Genomic DNA, 22373 nt, shown 5'->3' on the forward strand with positions numbered 1-22373 from the left:
TGCCCTGCTAGAATTTGGAGCTAAAATGACCACATTTCAGCGGTGGAATGGGGAGGAGAAGGACAAGGAGTAAAAAAACAAAACAAAGAAACAAAACAGGGTAAGAATAGGAGCAGGAGGCCTCTGGGACGTTACCCCATCATTATCCCTGCCCCCCACCCCCCGCAACATTACCCCCGCCCCCCAAAACAAACAAAAAGGCCAAATGGTGCAATTAAAATTCAGTAGCAAAATGGCAGAATTTGTATCATGTGGTTTTGATTGTCTGAGAGAGTTTGCAAATGTAAGAATTGGAGCTGTTTGCTCTCCACAGGATTTATATTCCCATTTGCACCTTTAAAACCCTCCAAGAACCCAACATCTGGACTAAACATTTCATTCTGGAGACATCTGATAGTTGGTTGGGGAAATCTGCTACAGACCATAGAAAGCTGCCTGTCTCTGCTGCAGACCATCCGAACACAACATGTTCTCATCTCAGAAGAAGCATTTCCAGTTTTTAACTTGATGTCCAACCTTCTTATCTCTGTAATCTGCTTCCTAATTTGTCACTCCCCTTCTCTGCCCAAAATATTTTACGTTCCTGATGTGAAATGTGGACCTTACCTGAGTGGTCTTCAGACTGGTTGAACCCACAGATTTGACAAATACTGCGCACCCATTTGTTCATATCCTCCTCCGTTTCAGCAACAAGATAGAAGGTCCTTTCACTGGTCTTGATATCGAAGACGTAACTATCCTGAAGTTCCTTCTTGTTGAAGGTCAACCCAGCATCCACCTGTTCACAAAAGTTGAGGTTGATCACACGCAGAGGCTTCTTGGAGTGATTGTTTTTGTAGTATTCTAGGACATCTGGATCTCCGCTCATCCGGCCACTGCGAAGGATAAACCATCGTTTCTTCCATGCCTAGAAGACACAGAGAAAGAGATTGCTTTAATTCTTGGAAACAGAAGGAGCTACTTTAGGTTCAGATGGTCCATCTTAGCTGGGATTAGTGACTAGCTTAGCCTGCTGGCCTCCAGTTTCTTAAGCTAGAATTGCCAGAGTGCCCAAATCTTCTTGACTGCAGCCTTTATGGACTGAATAAGCCAACCATATCAAAGCCAAATCAAAGTCTAGTCAAGTCAATAAACAAACTAACTTGGGATCTTTTCTGTTCAGAGCAAGCAAGTTTGTTATGGTTAGTGCCCAACTCTCCTCTTATTCTCAGGATGCTTGAGAACTTCTTTCAAATTTCTCTCTGTGATGTTACCAATCTTGCGTTATTGTTGGAGGGGGCAGAACAAGTCTCCAGTGTCATCCGGAGGGAGGGGGGGCAGTCAAAACAGGCAAGATGGCAGTCAGAGCAGTACCACATGAGACATTGATCACACACAAGAGGAGCAGGGCTCCCATCCTGCTACCACCAGTCAACTTGCTTGTTTTGAACCCCCCATGAACAACAATGCACGCATCTGTGTTATTTTATGTGACATATCTTTTTACCCTTCTAAGATGACCTGGATATCCATGCTTTGCCACCCAAAAAAGGCCAATGAACAAAGTTATTTTAACTGAAGCACGGGAAGTCAGAGGGGCTGCAGATCACTGAACAAGGACATTCACGTATGCTCTCAGCCACCAAAAACATGATCTGAAAGAATTGGCACGCTCTGGGTCCCACTGATTAAACGTTGTCACCTGGTGGGACCCTGGAAGCAGGCCTTCTCCATTATAGCACCGTCCGCTGGCAGCACTCCCCGAGAATTGTATGGCCCCCACTCTGGCCATATTTGAACAAACCCTTAAAACCCAGCTTGGTCCCCAGGACTTGGGTCAGAGTGGGTGAGGGACCCCTTGTGGTCCACCCAGATACATCTTCCCAGGGAAAACAAACGACTGGCTCAGCGACACAGCGTCAAATCAGGCAACTGCCCCCTTCACAAATGCACTTTCCCAGGGAAACTGAGACCATCAGCTGTGCCTTAAGAACATTTAGAAGGCCAAGGAATGATCATAAACAGGGAAAAGTTTCTGGGAAGGGAGCAAAGTCAAAGAAAGTAACTCCGAAAGAAAAAAAAACTACGTTCATGGAATACTGCCTCTTTGCTGTCTTAAAAGCCACATTGTCTTTGTAGTCCTGCTCCATTCTCTCATAGTTACGCCCTACCGGCCTCACTGATACGTGATGCGCTATAGTGCTATTGTCAGCACCCAATGAAACCTCTGGCCAGTGTTGTCCAAACTTGGCCACTTTAAGATGAGTGGACTTCAACTCCCAGAATTCCCCAGCCAGCCATGCTGGCTGGGGAATTCTGGGAGTTGAAGTCCACTCATCTTAAAGTGGCCAAGTTTGGACAACACTGCCTCTGGCAGCTGTGCCCAATCACATCCACTCTCATTTGCATAAGCCTATAAAGAGGGATGGAACCCCTCCCCTTTCTAAGCCTGTCTTTGCCTCCAGTGTTGTCAATAAGCCATTTCGTGCTTCAGTGTCACATGTCCCATGTTGGTGTGTGAAATGATGGAGGAATTTTTTTCTGGCCTTTCTTTTTGGATGATGTCATTCTTTGTTTTTATGTCGTTTTTTAAAATTGTGGTATTCTGGAAGCTGCCCAGAGGTATAAACCAATTGGGGCATCTTATAAATAAATCAATAAACCAACCAACTGGGCCAGAATGCTACACACAAACCTTGAGATTTTCTCCCACTTTTTCTTCTCCTCAGAAAGAAATTCCAAAAGCAAAATCTCTTTCACTAAACGAGAAGGAGAAAGGAGGGAGAGCAGATGCTTCCTCACGTCATTAAAGTTCTTCTCCAATGGCTAATTCCGAAGTTCAACATATCATTAGGGTATCATTGCAAATCCAAGAAATACAGGTGACAAATCGACACAGTTTGAGTCATTTGTTCTTCAGCAGAGGAGAGGATAAAACAGTCTCATCAATTGCAATTTCAGAGACAAATAAATCACAGCAGGAGATAAACATCCAGAGGACTTGTTTTGAAGCCTGTTGGCTAAAATGTGTCAAGAGATGCATGTTAATTCATTTGTGTTTCCTAATAAAGCGTGGATTGTCAACACACATTATGGGTTTATACGAGAGCTGTGCATGCCTGAAGAGGTGCTTGGACTTGCTCCTAATTAATGCAGCCCCATCTTTTTTCAGACTTCCACATGAGCTTTAAACAAAGAGATGGGGCTGCTTTAATGAGCCAATTCATGAAAACAACCCTTCAAGCAGCCCCATCTTCTTTTAGATTTATATGGAAAGCTAAAAACAAAAAAACAAAAAACATGGTTGCTTTCAGAAATAGCTGGGAGATGCTGCGCTCACACAAGATCTGAAGCACTTCTTCTGAATCACACGAAGTACAGCTCTAGTTTATGCTAGCTGGAGTTACAGATTTGTCCTTCCTATCTGTTAGATTTCTGCAAGATAGTAAGCCCTGTTGACCATGATGTTTCGGCTTTTAGGAAGGGCAACAAAGTGGGAGACAAGATCTGAAACCCAGGGCCCAGTTTATTAAGCGATGTTCTTCTACAAGAAGTCTTCTTGTCATGAACAAGTCCTGCATAATGTTTGTCGATGATTTAATGCCTGATCCAACAAAATCTCTTGGAAAGATCTTGAACTTGCTGGAAATAACCTTGAATGGGCAATGAATGCAGAACTGTGATTTATGAGTTTTGTCAGTACACTCTGATCCTAGATGACAAAGGGCTGAGTAAGTAGTTTGCCAAAGCTCAATCTGGAGAAACATTTATTTTACATGTTTGTATTCTACAGCACTTTCCAAGTTGGTCAAGGCAGACTATACTAAAGTTGATATAATGGGAATTAAAGGGGCAGGTGGAACGTATTAAGTGAACACACTTTGAAGGACTTGTAGAAATGGAAAAGCAGATTCTAAAGGGAAGAGAACAAACCAATTACAGAGTTCGGTTCTGTAGTTCAACTTTTATGCAGATCGTGACGAGGAGTTATTTAACACAATGAAATACAAACACACACACACACCAGTTTACAGAATACTAATCTGACTTTTGGCCATATCCCTGACATATTTCACATACTTCTCAAACCAGATGGCCTAGAAACTTAATTTCAAGAGTTCTGTGGGGGCCAAATGAACACTCCCCTTGTAACACTGCAAGTGAGGGATTACATTTATTAATGCTCTCCCTAGAACGCGCAACTCCCTGCAACTAATCAGGAATCGGGTAGCCCCTTTTTCAACCAACACATTTTATTAAAAGGCATGCAGGTTCAAAAGCTGATGCCTTTTATAAAATGCGTCAGAAAAGGGGCTGCCAGACCCCTGATTTTTGGCTACCACACACTAACCCAACACTCCTCCTATAATCCTGTACGTAGAAAACTACACCAATCAGGAACACGTTGGGCTAGGTTTTTTAAAAATTGGGCTAAATATTAAAACAAAAACTTGCAAGGCAGTGTTTGTGACAAGGGGTAATTAAAAAATGGCATCTCTCTAAAATCAGAAGTGATTCAAGCTTCTTTCGTCACCTTAAGATTCAGCCAACATACCCTTAAGAAAAAAGTACTGATGGATTAAGCCAGTGTTTCTCAACCTTGGTAGTTTTCAGACACGTGGACTTCAACTCCCAGAATTCTGGGAGTTGAAGTCCACGCGTCTGAAAGTTGCCAAGGTTGAGGAACACTGGATTAAGCCAAGCGACCATGCGATCCAGTGCTCTGTGTCACTCAGCAGCCGTGTTCAAAAAATCCCAAGCATGCATAAAGAACCATCATTCTTTTCCACTTCTTCTTATTGACAGTTCAGATTTAGGGAATATTGCCTGTGATTCCAAAGATAATCAATGGTCGTCACGATTAGAGGCTGCCGGGAGACTGATTCCCCCTTGAATCTGCCCAGTTCCCTTTTAAAACCATCTTAAATTGTCAGCCATCGCGTTGGACGCCAGTCAATTCCAAAGTTTAATTACACAGGGCTGAAGAAGCACTTCCTTTTATCAAGCATCTTTGCCGTCCTACCAAGCCGTTCATTATCACATCCCTCCTTGCTCTAATTTAGCAAATAAACGCAGATGCTCCACCCGGGTTGGAGCCGGTTCTGACAGTGAGCGGGTCCTTGGCATTGTCTCCTAGATTTTTCTGGGCTTTTCACGGACACTGAGTGAAATCTGGATGCAAGTTTCCTCTTCAAATTTCCCACTGTGCCCTTGTACGGCATTGATCTACGGCATTGCAGAAAATTTTTTCAACGTTGGTGCCAAGATACTTGGCAAGGGGTGGGTGGAAAAGACACTGCAGCCTGGGCCCTATGGTGGCTCAAGATTTGTCTAGGACAGTATTCTCAACCTTAGCAACTTGAAGATGTGTGGACTTCAACAAGGCTGGCTGGGGAATTCTGGAAGTTGAAGTCCACACATCTTCAAGTTGCTAAGGTTGAGAAACACTGGTCTAGGGCCATTTTGCAAGCCCAGATGCCAACAGATGATTCCAAACTTTCTCGTTTTGCTCCGTGTAAGTTGTCTGCAGTCCTCCAAATGTCCTGCAACCCTTACCATCTTCCTCTCTTGAGCAAACATCTGTTCTATATGTGGGGAAAAGCAAGCCACGGGACGCTGGTTTTAAGATCTGTTCCTCAGATCATGCGCCTCTCTGCCAAGAAGCACACATACTTGTCCAATCAATCTCAGCCTGGCTGCCAAAAAGAGACAGCGGGGACCGGAGTTAGGATTTTAACAGCATGAAAGAAACCTTAGTCTTTAATCATAGGTTGTCACAGAAGCGTGGAGGAGATCTGCGCACTCCTGGAGCACGTAACTGCCTTTCCTTCTCTTTTATTTATTAAATTTTCAGCTCTGCCTTGTCTTCAGGCGATCAAGTTGGGCCACCTGCGAATCTTCCTTCATTTTGGGCCAGATACATAACTTGGAGGGGCTCTCACCCCAAACATCAGCTTGTCTGGTATGGATGGGTTTAAACACTTGTTCCCTGCAGGGCTGTGGAGTCGGAGTCAGAGTTGGAAGCAATTCTTGGATTACTGGAGTCGGTAAAAATGTACCGACTCCGACTCCTAATAATTTAAATTGTATATGATATCAATAATATAAAGAGTTAACGTTTCCTATTTCATAGATAACAATTTGACTGACTCATTTTTTTCAGAACATATTTTAATTTCAATGCTTTGTACTTTGCATACTTGCAGTTGATATAAGAAATATATAATTAGCATATTTATAAGTTATTTCCTATATCGATACATAATTAAAGGAGTTGGAGTCAGACGTACCACGAATAAAGGAGTTGGAGTCAGAGTTGGAGTTGAAGGTTTGATGTGCCAACTCCATAGCCCTAGTTCCCTGCCCCACCTTGAATTCAAGCATTTCTCATGTGCTCCCATTTATGGATCTTCCTACCCACTTGCAAGATTCGTATGTTACTTTTCTTCTTCCATGGATCCTAAAGGGCCTCTCAACAACCCTTAATAACAACCCTTAGTTAAAAGTCATCCCCTAAATAGGACAACTGAAGCAAGGATCAAGCAGCACTTAAATAACTGCACAATTGCTACGCTCTAAAACAGTATTTCTCAACCTTGGGAACTTTAAGATGTGTGGACTTCAACTTCCAGAGTTGCTGAGGAATGGCTGGCTGGGGAATTCTGGGAGTTGAAGTCCACACATCTTAAAGTTCCCAAGGTTGAGAAACACTGCTCTAAAATAAGCAGGTGATATCTGAAAAGCAGACCCAAATCAGTGACCAGGGGCGGGTTAAAGGTGAAAGTGGGGATCTCATGCTCCCATCCCTCCAACTTCTCATTTTAACCAAAAGGGCCACCAAGATTTGTCAACTTTTTCAGTTGCACAGTGTTGGGGGGAGGGGTTTGCATTAGGAGCATTGCTCAACCTTGTTCTAACGGATGGAGCCAGAAATCTTCCATGAATTTATGGAAGGTAGAATTTATTTTCTGAACAGTAGCCCTACCCTGAATGGGCCAAGCCATCTTTTTGTCTTAAGAAGCCACAAAGTTAAGAAATGATTTAAGAAATATGATTTTGGTGGTTTCTACCAGAGCTTTGAAGAAGACAGAGCAAGGCATAAATTCTCCTTGACCTCTGAATCCCGAATGAATTAAGAAATATTATTTTGCTGGTTTCTACCAGAGCTTTGAAGAAGACAGAGCAAGGCATAAATTCTCCTTGACCTCTGAATCCAGAATGAATTAAGAAATATTATTTTCCTGGTATCTACCAGAGCTTTGAAGAAGACAAAGCAAGTCATAAGTCCAGGGATAATGGGGGTTATCAACCGACCCACCCAAGACACCAGATGGAGAAATGCTGGCCTGGGCCATCCCTTCCAAAAATGGAGCCTCCAGTGTTGGGAATACAATGCTTAAAACACCTGGCCAGCATTTGTGTTAGCAATGCCCAGTGAAAAACTAAGTTTTCTTATGCCTGGAACATAGGAAGAAATACAATGACTTGGCTTAAAGCAGGTTTAACTTAAGCTAAGATTCCTGTCCTGGACTGGCCAATTTTATTTGCGCAACTTCAGTGGCTTCCAATTTTTTCTTTTATATGACAATTATATCATCAATGATTTGTTTGCGGACAAAATGTAAGGTAGCCCTTTTTAGCATGCTGGCTAAACACTGTTATCCTTGGTTTATTTATCAATGGTTTAGCTCATTCACTCAGTTTTCGGAATTCATGTGACAGAGGGCCACAAGCTGGCCTCTTGGGCTGCGTTCACACAACACACTAGACTCAAAAGACAGGTGTTTGGTGTGCTGTGTGAACGCAGCCACTCTCTATGGAGCAGGCCAGAGAAAACCACTCGTCCAGTTTTGGACTCCAAATGCCAAGTGTCCAAAAAGATAATCCACATGGACTTATGGAACAAATGTGCCATCAGAAGGTGATGTGCTAAGATTTTGAAGAAAATCATATTAGGGACAACCGTGTAATATCACACCACATACACAAGGGGCATTAAATAAGATATTATTCTTATATTTGCTTCTGTTGTGGTAGTGGTTGTTTCACTTCTCTTCCAGACCAATTGGTAAATACTTATGTTAGAATCTTTCCATATGTATACATATCTGTGAATAAATTTATTTATTTTATTTATTTATCAAATTAGTATGGCCGCCCATCTCACAAGAAGCCACTCTGGGCGGCAAACAGGAAAAAAATGTAAAACAATAAACATGTCAAGCCTAGACATATTAAAAAAGTTTAAAACACACACGCACAGCCAAGAGATTCGATCAGCAAGGGAGCCACCTCAAGATCTCACTGGCCCCCTGAGACCCCCAGGCCTGATGTCATAGAAAATAGGGATGGAGTTGACCTTGCTTTGGGGGGGGGGATGTTCCACAAGGCAGGTGCCACAGCAGAGAAGGCCCACCACCTGGGACCCACCAAATGTAGGTTCCTGGCAGATGGGACCAACAGCATGCCCTCTCTGCCAGATCTGATGGGACAGGCAGATGTAACTGGGGAGAGGGGGTCCCTCAAATAACCTGGCCCCATGTCATGAAGGGCTTTAAAGATCAAAACCAGCACCTTGAATTGGATCCAAAAGCAGACTGGCAACCAACACAGCTCACAGAGCAGAGGCGTAACATGTGCTGTTCTAGAAGTACACATAACTGCCTGGGCCGCTGCATTTTGCAACAGCTGAAGCTTCCGGATACTCTTCAAGGGCAGCCCCACGTAAAGCGCATTACAGTAGTCCAATCAGGAGGTGATTAAGGCATGAGTAACTGGGAGCAGAGCCCCCTGATCCAGGAATGGGCATAAATGACGCACAACACGAAGCTGTGTAAAGGCCCTGCTAGCCATGACTGCCACCTGCTCTTTGAGCAGGAGTCGTGAGTCCAGGAGGATCCCCAGATCGTGCACCGGTCTGTCTGGGCCCATCCAGCACCAAAGATGGCGTAGTCCTGGAACGGACAGGCCCCCAAATCCAAAGGCGCTCAGACTTGCCAGGGTTCAGCAGAAGCCTGTTGTTCCCCATCCAGACCCTCACACCTCCAGACACCGGGATAAGACATCCGTAGCATCGCTTAATTCACCGGGGCAGAGATGTACAATTGGGTATCACCTGCTTACTGATGATACCTCACCCCACAGGGACAGATGATCTCACCCAATGGCCTCATGGAGATGTTGAACCGAAGAGGAGAGACCACCGACCCCTGTGGCACCCCACACAGTAGGGGCCGGGGGTGGGATCACTCCTCCCCAATCACCCCCACCTGGAATCGACCCTGGAGAAAGGAGGTGGACCAGCACAACACCGTGCTGCCCACCCCAAGTCCCAGCTGATCTGGAAGGATACCACCATCAGGGGTATCGAAGGCCTCAGAGAAGGCTTCCGTCCCATACCCAGGTCTGAATCCCGACTGAAAGCGATCCAGGTAATCCGCGTCATCCGAGGTCCTCTGAAGCTATTGAGCAACCACCTGTATGCCCTGCGTATATTCTTTTGACGTTTCCTTTAGGTTGTTCCCCTTATTTTTGTAACTTTGCGTACTCTGCTGATTCTTCCTTTTTCTTTCTTTTTGCTCAGTTTGGGAACTCAGTTCATAAACGGAGAAAGAAAATAAAAAAACAACGCTGGGAAACGCTGCCCTAGCATGAACAGAAACAGAGGCCCTGGAAGAGAAATTCGGTGAAATCGAAACCAAACGTGCACACACACATACACAGTCGTGCAAAAGCATACGGAGGAAGGAGTCAATTACCATTACAAAAAGTAAAGGGGACTTTAAAAGGTCTTGGCCCAGGGGAATTCCTGGGAGGTCAAAAAAGTCAAGATGTTGGCTGCAACTGTGTTTGAAGCCCCACCCCTTTCTGTCTACATTAAAAAGGGCCGGGCCTTCAAAAAGGCGCCTGTCGTCTTGATTTTTTTTAACACCTCCCCTCTGCAGATGCCTCCATGTGGCTAAACCAAACGTGGGTGGCCTCTGTGGTCCCTAACAGCATGGCTAGAAGCGACCTTCAGGTTACTTCCACCATTCGTGACTTCCACAGAAACACCTAACAGTTTTCTCGGCACCAGCAGAGAAGCGGTGGACCACTGTCTTCTTCTGGAATGTGTTTTGGATTTCGCCGGTCCTTCAGCCCTCCGAGACTAGAAAAATAAGTCAGTTGGCTTTGAGGGTTGCACACAGGTCACTCAAGGAGGACATTGCCTGGATGCAGAAGTCACCTTTTTGCAACATCAGTCATTTTCAATTAATTTAAAGGCTTTGTTCAGAATGAAGGGAGGGAGAGAGAGAGGGAGGGGAGGGGAGGGGGGAAGGAAGGAAGGAAGGATGGATGGATTGGGGACGGCAAGCTGGACTGCTTGGCAAACAACCAGCAAGTTAATTAGGGCTCAGACCATTCTTCAAAGCACAGCCAAGCGTGACGCTGCATTTGCTTTTTTGCAAGCTAGTGTGACTTCTTTTTCCCGTGTGTGTGTGACACAGCACATGGCTTTTTTATGCATAGCTGTTGGAGAAGGGAGAAGGTCCAGATGCACTGAGCCAGGAACTGCAACAGCACGCAGGCTGGTCTGAATTAAGGCCACATCCAGCTGGATATACGCTGGATCAGCCCTCAATACCTGCCCTGTTCCTAACCAGTTAATAAGATGGCAGTAATACTCATTTCCTTGTGTTGCCTAACGCTGAGATGGGTATATGGGTCTGTGTGCAGGTGCATGAAGGGATGTACACAGTTTGGGTCAGGGGCATCAATATACCACAGATATCTTGCATGGTATTTTAATTTCAATAATCTTTTAAAACTGAAAAAAAAATGACACGGGAAACGAATCTGCCAGAAAGAATAGCGCTATTGTCAAGCATCATCTTCGTTTACAAGAGTGCCTCTAGACCCCACGTAACCCCCAACGGCATTCTGAGAAAATAAAAATAGCTGGTGGTTATAATCCACTTTTTCTTTGGAAGCTGGCCTCTCTACTCGGAAAAATAAAAGAAAGCATCGGAGTTAAGCTGCACTGACAGCAAGCAGGGCTGTCCGTCATTCCAAAATTATGTGGCTGTTCTTAAAGATTCAGCTCGGTAAAGTTAATGCAACTGTTGAAGTTGCTGCGTCGTCACACAGAAGCCTGAAAAATGACAAGAGGTGTTTCCATGAGAGGTGCTGTGTTTGTGCAAAATCTAAAGCCACAGCTACTAGATCTGAGCTCCCATACTTCAGATGACCACTATACAGAGCACCTTCAAGTCAGTCTTGACTCCTGGCGACTGCCTGGACTAGTCCCTGCAATTTTCTTGGCAAGATTTCGGAAGCGGTTGGCCATTGCCTCCTTCCTGGGGCTGAGAGTGAGTGACTGGCCCAACGTTACCCAGCCGGCTTTGTGCCCAAGGCAGGACTGGAACTCACAGTCTCCTGGTTTCTAGCCTGATGCCTTCACCACCACACCAAACTAGCTCTACCTTTGATTTATATATATTTAGTTATTCTGATATACAGTACATTCATTCATTCATTCATTCATTCATTCATTCATTCATTCATTCATTCATTCATTGCCTTTGAGTGTTTCTCAACCTTGGCCACTTTAAGACGTGTGGACTTCAACTCCCAGAATTCCCCAGCCAGGGGAATTCTGGGAGTTGAAGTCCACACGTCTTAAAGTGGCCAAGGTTGAGAAACAGTGCACTGTGCTAAACTGGCTCTCAAGGACCACTAGATGGCAGCAAAATATTTCATATATCTCTTTGCCGCCATCTGGTGGCCTTCCAAATGTTTGCAAGCTTCTGTCCAATCCTTTGCAAAGCATGCTGAGTCCTAAAACCAAGTTTGATGGTGGCTACAGAAGTGGCAGAGACCAACATCAACACTTTGCATTCTGGTACCTGATGCTTTGAGCTCGCCTACAAATACGAGGCAGGATTTTTTTGAGAACGGCCACCACGACATCATTCAGGTTCCAAATGTGCTCACCAGGCCAAAAAATATAGAGTTTTCAGGACTTTTCCTCCTTTAATTTGCCTAGACATCTTTTCAACCCCCCCAAGTTAAAGGTCACCAAAAGATCACGTAGCGTTGACTTCCATAATTCAACTGTGCTTCTTACAGGGACATATTTCCTTACCCTTTTAATCAGCTTCCTGTCAAAACCCTGATTTTCAGCATTTTATCAGGCAGGGGAAAATTCTCCTGCTCCATTAGCTTTGTTCATACAACATGCTTATTAACCAGATCAGCAAAAGATTTAAGAACTGTATTTGTACAACGTGTAAAACTTAGTGTTAAGCTTGGTTAGACTGTTTCTAGTTTACTATCTTGTCCAAACCCAGTGCGTTTGGGCTGTTTATGGTTCAAGGTACTGTGCAAGCCTGGAACATTAACAAATCAATAAACCAGTGTAAGTATGCTGTGTGAAAGCAGCCACATTTCTCTGCCCAAGTTCAGGACAAGCGAAAGAGCCTGGCCTTGTCACGGGAGACCGCAAATTTCTGCAATGGGCACTGATGAAGGGGCAGTTCGTGGAAGGGCAGCTTTTGAAAAAACTCAGCCTTGGTTCCTTTTATGAAAGCCTCCATGTTCCGAAGCAGTTTACCTGCAACTGCCGATGCTGAAGCCAAGCCACAGAGGAGATGATCCAGCGTTCTTGGCTGACACCCTTCTAAGAACAATCTGGGGTAAGAACAATTTGATCTGATCTTGTAACTAGACACTAGGTGGGAGTGACAAGAACCAAAGACCGCCTCTCGAAATACTGTATACCTATGTGGAAATAAATCAGCTTTTATCCGACCAGATATGCTTAGGAGGGCAGCTTTAAAAGAACGGAAGTAAGATGATTCCAACACAGAAAAAGAGAAGGATATGTTTCCTCTTCTGTGCAGTTTTCCTGAAACTTCCTCTGGCCTTGTCGTGCCAAGATTTGTAACCTAATTAACTTTACACTAAACGTCCGTCCAGCTGTGCATTGGCTGATAGACTAACCGCGCATCCAATCGTAGCGAAACCGATAAAGTGGCCATTCGTTCCGCAAGAGAAGCAAAATGCAAGCCGGATTGCAGACTTCAATTTAGGAGGGACTAAATGCAATTTCCCCTTCGACATGTCTTCTAATAGAAGAGTTAAATATAGACATACAGCCATTTTGCTGGAAAAAAATGCTCTCTGTCTTCCTTGACAGAGTATGAAATGGACAGGGAGCGGGGTGAACATAAACGTGGAAAATTGTTCTCGGATCTCCAAGCGAACAGGGGATTCAGTACCATTTTTGGATACATTTCTCCCTAGGGAAATACGATGCCCTAGTGAAAATGTATTTTAAATATTTTTCCACAATGGTCTATCCCCAATAGTTGGGTTTGCAATGGTAGGCAAACCCACGAAGGCTTCTTAAGGGACCTGGTTCTTTAGGCTAATTTTTTTTTAAAAGAAGTTGGCATGATGGTCACCCAGATGTCAATCTTTAGCATCTTTATTTTCAAGAGCATTGTTCGGCCAGAGGTACGGTGACCCTATTTTCTTGGGAAAAATAAAGGACCAACCTGAAAAAGGGTCAAATCTGAAGGAGGTTCCTAAGGATAAAAATGTTCAATTGTCTGTGTTGATAACTTTGCTTCGCAAAGGAAAATTCAAGAGCAAATCCAAGAAAAACTTTACTAAAACGCCCCTTCTCATAAACATATCTAAAATCAATCAGTCGATGTAAATTGATTTGAAAAAGGCCATTCAATTTCCATCTTTTTCACATGAATGGGAAAAACTGGGCCTTAAGTGGTACCCTTTGTACGGTAAAAGTGAAATGACCAAAAGAAAGGAGAAAAGGGAGTTTTTGAAAGATAAATCAATCTAAAGGACAGCTTTCGGAAATAAAGGAATGTAATTTATAAGAAAGGGCGTACGGTTACGGTAGTCATAGGGATCCATAATAGGGCACAAGGACATCTCAATGACTCCTGTTATCATTGCACAAATTACATTACTGAATTAATTGCATCTTGATTTGCATTGCATTGTACCACTTGCACCATCTCATGCGGTGCACGTAGCTTCTTCCCCACTCTTGTCCCCACCAATGGATAATCATGCTCTGGCCCTAAAGAGACCATAAACATAGTCTCAGAAGTATTCCTGGAAAATCAAAATGCTGGGTAGCTCCATTCCAGGGCATGATCTGGGTATGTGTTCCCCTGCCTAGAGAACGCTACGATGGGTGGGGAACTGGGCTAAATGAGTGTTTTGTGACAGGCCAGACCCATCACAGCAGCTATTTGGCCAATTGGCACCAGTCTGTATGGATATATGTGTCAAGGTTTGCTGTTGGACATATATTGAGACATCTAGATATCAGAATAGTTTTTTCCCTTGTGCCATTGCTCTGTTAAACACTACATGACTCGATATGTGCTGGACAGTGGCTTCTCCCTTTGAAAAAGTTATTTTACTGGGCAGTGTTATTGTTTATTATTTTTCTGTTGCTATCCAAATGCACTGTTGATCTTGCCGTTCGTCACCGAAGGCAAATTCCTTGTATATATTTTATACTTGGTCATTAAAGTATTTTGTATTGTATTGTATTGTATTGACATTGTAAATAAAAACCAGAAATCAGCTGGAGTTTCTCACAAGCCTAGGTGGATCTCCTCCAGCCAGATGTAGTAGCCGGGAACTGCAGTTCAACCTATCAGGGGACACAGAAATGCACACAAGGGATAACACAGGCACAACTCCACACCTTCACCTGTCTATACCAGCAACTGATATTGAGAGTCTCCAATATTTACCGCAACAACCATTGTGACCAGAAGTTGCTGGTCTAGCCTTCTTTGTCATGCACTGATCAAACCCTCTTTGAGAGCCCTCCAGACAAGCGGCCATCTCTCCCTCCTGCGGAAGAGAGTTCCCCAGTTGAACCATGCCCTGGCGTGACAAGGAATCCTTTGGAACCACCTTGAAACTCGTACACATTTTTATGAGTGTGCTACCCTTTATTTTGCCTCTTTTCACTACGCTAAAGAAGCTTATGCATCATTTTAATTTCCCCTGGGCCTCCTCCAGCTCTAAACACCATACAGAACTTCACACAGTTTGCAGAGGAGGAGTATCTTCAGTCATGTCTATCCTTTAAATGCAAAGCAAATACATGAGCTTCCTACTGAACATCTGTTTACACAGCCAAAGCACCTTTTCATCCAACATTATATTTTACCCTGCAGGTGAATTTGTTTGCTTCTAACCAAGCTGGATATGAGAGCCGCGCCCCAGCACCATGGAAAGCATGGCGGCGATGATGCGCACGAGCAAATTCAAGAGGTGGAAAGGAAAGGACTCCTATCGCTCAATGAGCGATGGTCTTTTTTACTGCTCTCCCACTGGCATAAAATGGAAAGGAGAATTTGCAGGAGGTGGCTGTTGGGGTGGAGGGGGACTAACTTTAAAAATCCTGTCAAGCCTATCTAAAATGTTCGGCAGTGCCAAGGACATCTGCCCCAAGCAGATGTGGGATCACCACTGGAAAAGGAGGACAATATGACCATTTCTTCCCCACCAGATCTTTCCTCTCTGCGGTCAAGTTGAGGATGGCTGTCCTATCTATGTTGCTCTGGAGTAGCCCAGACAGTGTAACTGTTTGTGGGAATGACCCTGGGAGACAGGAGGAAGAGTCACAGGCTAGACAATGGTCAGACAAGCGGCAGCTGACTCCACAGAAGGAATGGGGGAGTGGCAAACACCTCAGAAGGGACCCTCCTTAGTTTCTTGGACTGTAAAGGTGAGGGGAAGAGACATCCTTTCAGATTTGCAAGATTCTGTTCATGTCACCTTACAATACAGTTAGAGCTAGTACTACTGGGTGTGCTTCTTGTCTGGACTGCCTTGCAAAGGTGACATCAATCTTGCACGTCTCAAAGTGCACTTCTCCTCTCCTCCTTTACAGCCCAAGAACCTAGGGAGGGTCCCTTCTGAGACGTTTGCCACACCCCTATTCCTTTTCTGGGCTAAGCTGCCTCTTATCCCCCGTTGTCTAGTCTGCAGTTCTTCTCCCTCCCAAAATCATTCCCACATACCATTACCGACAGCACCAAGATGTTCAAAAGATCCATGTATTGGAAGTGTAATAAATTAGCTACTCCGAACAATGGATTGGAAGGGCACTTGGTAAGGAGTGGGCCCTAACACACAGTCTGCTTGTCCTAAGTTCACCAAGTGGTGGGACCAGCCTTGTAAATATTTTACGTTGGACTGAGAATCAGATCTGGTAGAACAAAAATGAAGCTTTCAAGCTAAGCTTCTCAGTTGAATAGATTTTGATTATTAACCTAGACATGGAGGCTCTACACCGCCCCCCCCCAAAATGGAGTGCTATCTGATACTCCTATCTTATTAGTGGTAGTAAACAAATATCAGTGTTCCATCTCCATCCACAGTGAGACTGAAAGCCACATTTTGGGAAGGAGTGTCTGTGATTATTAACCTAGTCTTGGAGATGTTCTCATGTTTTCAGTAAGGTTGGGAAGACATTAACTGGGTAGTTTTTTTTAATGTGAATGCCACTTCACGCTTCCTGAACCAAAATAACAAAGTAAAAATCAGGGACATGTTCATGGTTTTACAATAAACAAGTATTTGCAAAAAATACACCAAAAGCGTGATAAATATATGTGTTCTATTATGGAAAACGGCTTGCACAAGTGCATGCACGTTCCAGAATGCGTATCTTGAAAGAAACGTATGGAACCGTCTGCACAGAATTTGCGGTGCACCATTTCACTTTCTTGTGCCTTAATACCCCCCAAATCTGCATTTCACCCATGGCTGGGTAGATGAAATCGATTTTTCTGCTTGAGTCACCAAGATGCACCTAGACCCTCAGGCAGATAGCTTTTGAGATTCTGTTGTGGTAGTTAGGTATGAGATAAAGTGAGATGAGAACAAAAAGAATGATGGCAATTCTGCAATATTTTTTCTAAATGCACGAAGATCCCTTGCATTGATTCACTTTCCACTTTGACTTACTTAGCTGACTGGAATCTCCTCTGGCTTTGGGCAAGGGTCTTTCCCTTCTCAGCTGAACCAGCAGAATAAAGTGCTATATAAGTGCTATAAGTGCTCCCCTATAAGTGCCCTGAAGTCCCTAGATGCGTGGACTTCAACTCCCAGAGTTCCCCAGCCAGCATGCTTGCTGGCTGGGGAATCCTGGGAGTTGAAGTCCACCCGTCTTAAAGTGGCCAAGGTTGAGGAACCCTGTTCTAAGCCATAATGGGAAAGCATGGTTTGGAAGGGCGATCTATAAAAATTTAGGAATAAATAAATGGGCCAGAGCTGATCAAGTGTGGCAGGATGGGGGCGGAGGAGAGCAGTGGTCATGCAACCCATGTTCTAATTTTTAAAAATGGGGGGGGGGGAAATTCCATCCTCATTTTGGGACGTACTTGCTCACCTGGGAAACCTGAAAATCTACAATTCGAATCCCAAACGGTGGTCCAGGAAGGCACGCATGGCAGGCGGTCCCTGATTCTGTTGACCCATGCCAATGATATGCCAAACCAGGCCAGAGAGGAAGAGAAGAGCAGCCCTGAAGGCTGAATGCCCAATTCAAATCCTTCAGGGAAAGCCCAGGGACCTAAGCACAGAAGAGCACCATTTAAATTCTCCACTTGGGAGGTATCTGCCAGCCTGGAAGTTTTAATGGTCCGCCATGATACGGGGACGAAATGGAACTCTTCTGCTTTGAAAGTCCTTCAGCCTGTTCGTCACTGTGGCCACAGAGAGTTCCACATTAAAGGGAATTTGATGAGGTGAACAGAAAATAAGGTGATTAAAAAGATTACAAAGAATGCCTGGGTTTTTTTTCTAAAAAAAAAAAAAGGAAGGAAGACATATGGAAGTCAAGTGATCATAGTCATAACCACATGCACAAGATAAGAGGCCCACACGAGCGAGAACGTCACTGGTTTGCAATAACTCCACACCAACTTGCCCTGTTCTCTCTGCCTCAAAGCTGAAGCACATGACCAGAAGAATGACGTGATCGGGGCTATTTCCCAGGCTATGCTGTTTGGGAGGAAAGGGGCTGGAAACCTGTGCCTGAATGATCCTCTGTGCTCCACGATCTTTGGAGCTAACAAAAATAGCCCGTAGAATTAAGTGCTAGGACAATGGAATCGGTGTGCAAGCTTTCTATGCGCGAGGAACACTCTCATCCTTCTCAGAAGGAAATGACGGGGCGGTAAAGAGGCTGGTTGATTCAGCCCAGGGGGACACAGATTCTAGTCCTTCTTCAGTTTGGGGGGGGATTTGGGGCCAGTCCCTCCCACTCAACCCCATAGCAGATGTGGGGTAGTAGTGAAGGTGTTGGGCTAGGAATGGGGAGATCCAGATCTAGTCCCCCCTCAGCATGGAAGCTCCCTGGGAGGCTCTGGACCTGTCATCTTGTCTCAGCCCAACCTTCCTGACAAGGCTTGGAGGAAAACAGGAAGATACGCTTGAGCTCTTGAATTAAATGCAGCATAGCCATGCCACAAATAATATCAAACGCATGATGCTGTTTAGGAGTGGTGACAGGCAAACTGAAACTTTCCTTCTGTTGCTGGATCAGCTCTTCCATAGCCCCTGACCACGGCTGATAAAGGCACTGGCTGATGGGGATTACAGATGCAAAACATCTGGGGGCCAGGGGTGTTTAGGCTGGCCTTAAAGCCTAGCTGAGGCTTCTCCGTTCAGCCCCCTCCCAATAAGTTGCATCATCGTTGCTACCAGAATAGTAGAAGTTCTGAGGCCAAAGCTTGTCTAAGATCGCACTTTTGGGGTCAGGTTGGGCCAAACCCCCAAAAGTCAGTTCCACTGGCGGAGAAATTAAAAATCAAAAAAATATCTCATTCTTCCCCCACGCCCCAGAAGTCATACGTGTTATACTTTAAAGCAATGTTTCTCAACCTTGGCCATTTTAAGAGGTGTGGACTTCAGCTCCCAGAATTCTCCAGCCAGCCATGCTGGCTGGAGAATTCTGGGAATTGAAGTCCACACCTCTTAAAATGGCCAAGGTTGAGAAACACTGCTTTAAAGGGACTAAAATCAGGAAGGGGTGAAGCCAATATACCTTCAGGGAAGCATAGTACATGGGGAAGGAGAAAGTCTGCTGCCTGCAAAATATACATGCACAATGTACAATCCCATGTGTGGTGCGATGGGAGGGAGGAAGGAAACTGCATCCTGCCAGCTCCAAATATTCAGGTCAGACAGGCAGATTCAGGTTTCACAAGGCGGTGCCTGATGTACCCTGGTGCCATGTTTTATGCCAGGGCGTAAAACCTAATAACTACCACTTTGAATCAGGCTCAGAAGCCACTGTGAAATCAATAAGTTATTCTAGATGGGCTAGGATGTCCTGCCAATAGTCTGACTGCCACGTTTTGTACCAGGTTTAGCTTCTGTATCATCTCCAATTACAACGTCTGTTAGAGATGGATCTCTGGGAAAGGGCCAGTGGAATTTTCTGCATGCAGAACTTGTCCATGAGGGACATAGACTGTAGGAACCTGGTCCAGAATGATCCACCAAACAACAGACTTTGTCCAGATTGTTGAGGCAAGGTCCAAACTTAGACTTGGTCCATGGCATCTGAAGTCCACTGAACTGAGACCTGTAAAATCAAGGGTTGACTGTTCATCAGAACTTTAAGTCCTTAGATAGCATGGCACAGACTTATGATGCTTAACCTAGATCAGTGTTTCTCAACCTCGGCAACTGGAAGATGAGTGGACTTCAACTCCCAGAATTCCCCAGCCAGCCATGCTGGCTGGGGAATTCTGGGAGTTGAAGTCCACTCATCTTCCAGTTGCCGAGGTTGAGAAACACTGACATAGGTTAAGGTGAATAATCAGTCTTCCGTTCATGTATTAGTTCTCCACATGTGAGTTCTATGTGCACTGGTTACCAATCTTCCAACATATGCTCAGTAGATGAATGTCAGTGAGGAGATGGGAGCGCCCCTCACTTACACAGAACCACAGCAAAAACATGTCATGGCAACTCTTTTTTCCAGCCATGTTCTTAGCCACAAGCAGGGCATCTCACTCCTTTCTTTGCACTGCATGCCATTTTTCACAGGATGCACCTCTCTCCCCAAGCAAAACATAGGGATGTTGAGGTGCCACAGGAAGTCAGGAAGTGAACTGGGAAATAATGTTTCCAGGACAGTTATCTGAAGGACTAGAACATGGCCAAGATTACCTTGCGGTGTTGAAGGACTTTTCCTGCTTTCTCCTAATGGTGGCCCAAATGCCACCTCGTCCATTCCATGCCCCCATGACTTTGCTGAAACTCAGTTAGATAAAAAAAGGCTCTCATGGTCTGTGGGAATATCCTCAAGAGACAGGAGGAGGAAGAGCCACAATCAAGGCAGGGGTCAGATAAGAGACATCTCAGCCCACAGAAGGAAAAGGGGTGTGGGAAGCATCTCAGAAGGGACTGTCCCTAGTTTCTTGGACTCACAGAAAGGTCACACACAAGGTCTGCCCTTATAACGGGATATGCGAATGACCTTGGGAGACAGGAGGAAGAGCCACAGCCAGGGCAGTGGTCAGATAAGGGACATCTCAGCCCACAGATGGAAAAGGGGTGTGGGAAGCGCCTCAGAAGGGACTTTCCCTCGTTCCCTGGGAAGTAAAGACTAGGCGGGGGGCGGGGGAGAGATGTGCTTTCAGATTTGCAAGATTCCGTTAATGTAACCTTACAATAAAGGTAGCGTTAGTACTCATGGTTGGAGTTTCTTGTCTGGATTACCTCGGATGGCTGACAGACGGGGTGATGGGTTTTCAGATTTGCCCCTTGGACAAACCATCTCCCTCCCTCCTCTCTTTGGCCCATCTGACCCTGCGCTCAGCGGGGTCAGCAAAGAGGGCACCTTCTAACGTGGCTGGCTGCTTGCTTTTGACGCATTAAAGAGCAAGGATGTTTTGCTGAATAATGCATGAAAGGTGAGAGCTGCCTTTCGCTTCTTAAATATTTATGTGCTTATGCAAGGCAGGGGAGAAAGGATCAATGAGTTCACGGGGGAGGAGTGGGGGGAAGGAGGAAAACAATAAATAGAGGAAAGGCAAATACCAAGACATGTAAACATAACCTCCTGAGCAATAACTCTGGAAATGGAAAGGGTCCCAATGAAAATAAGATGGGAGGGAAAAGAAGGCTTTGAGATGGAGGGAATGATTTTGGATCCTTCCATTGGAAAGAGACGCCTTAATCCAGCGTTTTTCAAACTTGGCAACTTTAAGAGGTGTGTGACACTGAATGCAATTAGGACAACTAATCCATAGTGGGGTTCCCGCGACACACGGAACCCTAAACCAATGTTTCTCAACCTCTACAACTTTTAAGATGTGTGGACGTCAACTCCCAGAATTCCCCAGCCGGCGTGGTGCAAGGAGTAGATGGGACCAATGCTATAAAAAGATGGAGCCAGGAGCGTCTGCAGAAAAATGGGAGATGGGATGGCCAACGCCATCCTGCCGTGACATCATCACCTCTTGGTTACCTTCCTGTTTTGTTATGTCACTACAGGGTGGGGCTTATATGGTGATATCACTGCACATGCTCAGATGCTGTGAAAGCACGTCTTATTTTCTGCTTGTCAGCACAAAAAGGCCAGTCAGCCTAGCTGGCTTGTTTTCTGCTGGTAATTGCCAACTGCCAATCAAGAACAGACCCCCTGGTCTTTTTTTTTTTTTTTGCCAGTAAGAAATAATTACAGGTAGTCCTTGATTTATGACCACAACTGGGACTGGAAGTTCCATCATTAAGCAATGTGGTTGTTAAGTGAGTTGTGCCCAATTTTACAACCTCTTTACTGCAGTCGTTAGGCAAATCCGGCTTCCCCATTGACTTTGCTTGTTGGAAGCTGGCTGGGAAGGTCACAATTGGTGATCATGTGACCCTGGGATGCTGCAACCATTGTAAATACATGCTGGTTGCCAAGTGCCCAAATTTTGGTCATGTGACCGTGGGAATGCTACGATGGTTGTAAGTGAGAGGACTGGTTGTAAGTAACTTTTTTTCACTATCATTGTAACTGTGAATGGTCATTAAATGAACGGTCATAAGTCAAGGACTACCTGTAATGCAATTTTTTTTTTTTGCCATCTTCTGCTTGGTTTTTTTTTTAATTTTAATATTCTGGGAACCAAATTATCAAATTGTTTTGGGAATCAAACTGACCTTACTGGTCTGTCTGATCTATTTGATTTGAGCCATCACTTTCTCTCTTTCTGAATTCATGGCTTCCATAGGGACTTATCAAATTAGAACTCAGGTTGTCTATTCCTAATGGGCACATTCATGTAACACATTTAACCTGGTTTCTAAATTAATCCCATTTTCTAGATTTGCACCAGACATGGAACCAT

At 44.7% G+C, this 22373-nt stretch overlaps 1 protein-coding gene across 4 annotated transcripts in view; it reads right to left on the reverse strand.

The window, feature by feature from the left end:
* Positions 1-22373, reverse strand: part of GAB2 (GRB2 associated binding protein 2) — a 135440-nt gene that overhangs the window by 67167 nt on the left and 45900 nt on the right. For all 4 annotated transcript variants that reach the window (XM_088140495.1, XM_088140496.1, XM_088140498.1 and 1 more), the window contains exon 2: positions 607-907. In XM_088140495.1, coding sequence (XP_087996621.1) covers positions 607-907 — 301 coding nt within the window. The remainder of the gene's footprint in view (positions 1-606; positions 908-22373) is intronic.

This window comes from Python bivittatus, unplaced genomic scaffold, assembly GCF_059951505.1.
Source record: "Python bivittatus isolate LINGU-HERP-01145 unplaced genomic scaffold, Pbiv_v1 ctg000340_np1212, whole genome shotgun sequence".
In the NCBI taxonomy this organism is placed as follows: Eukaryota; Metazoa; Chordata; class Lepidosauria; order Squamata; family Pythonidae; genus Python; species Python bivittatus.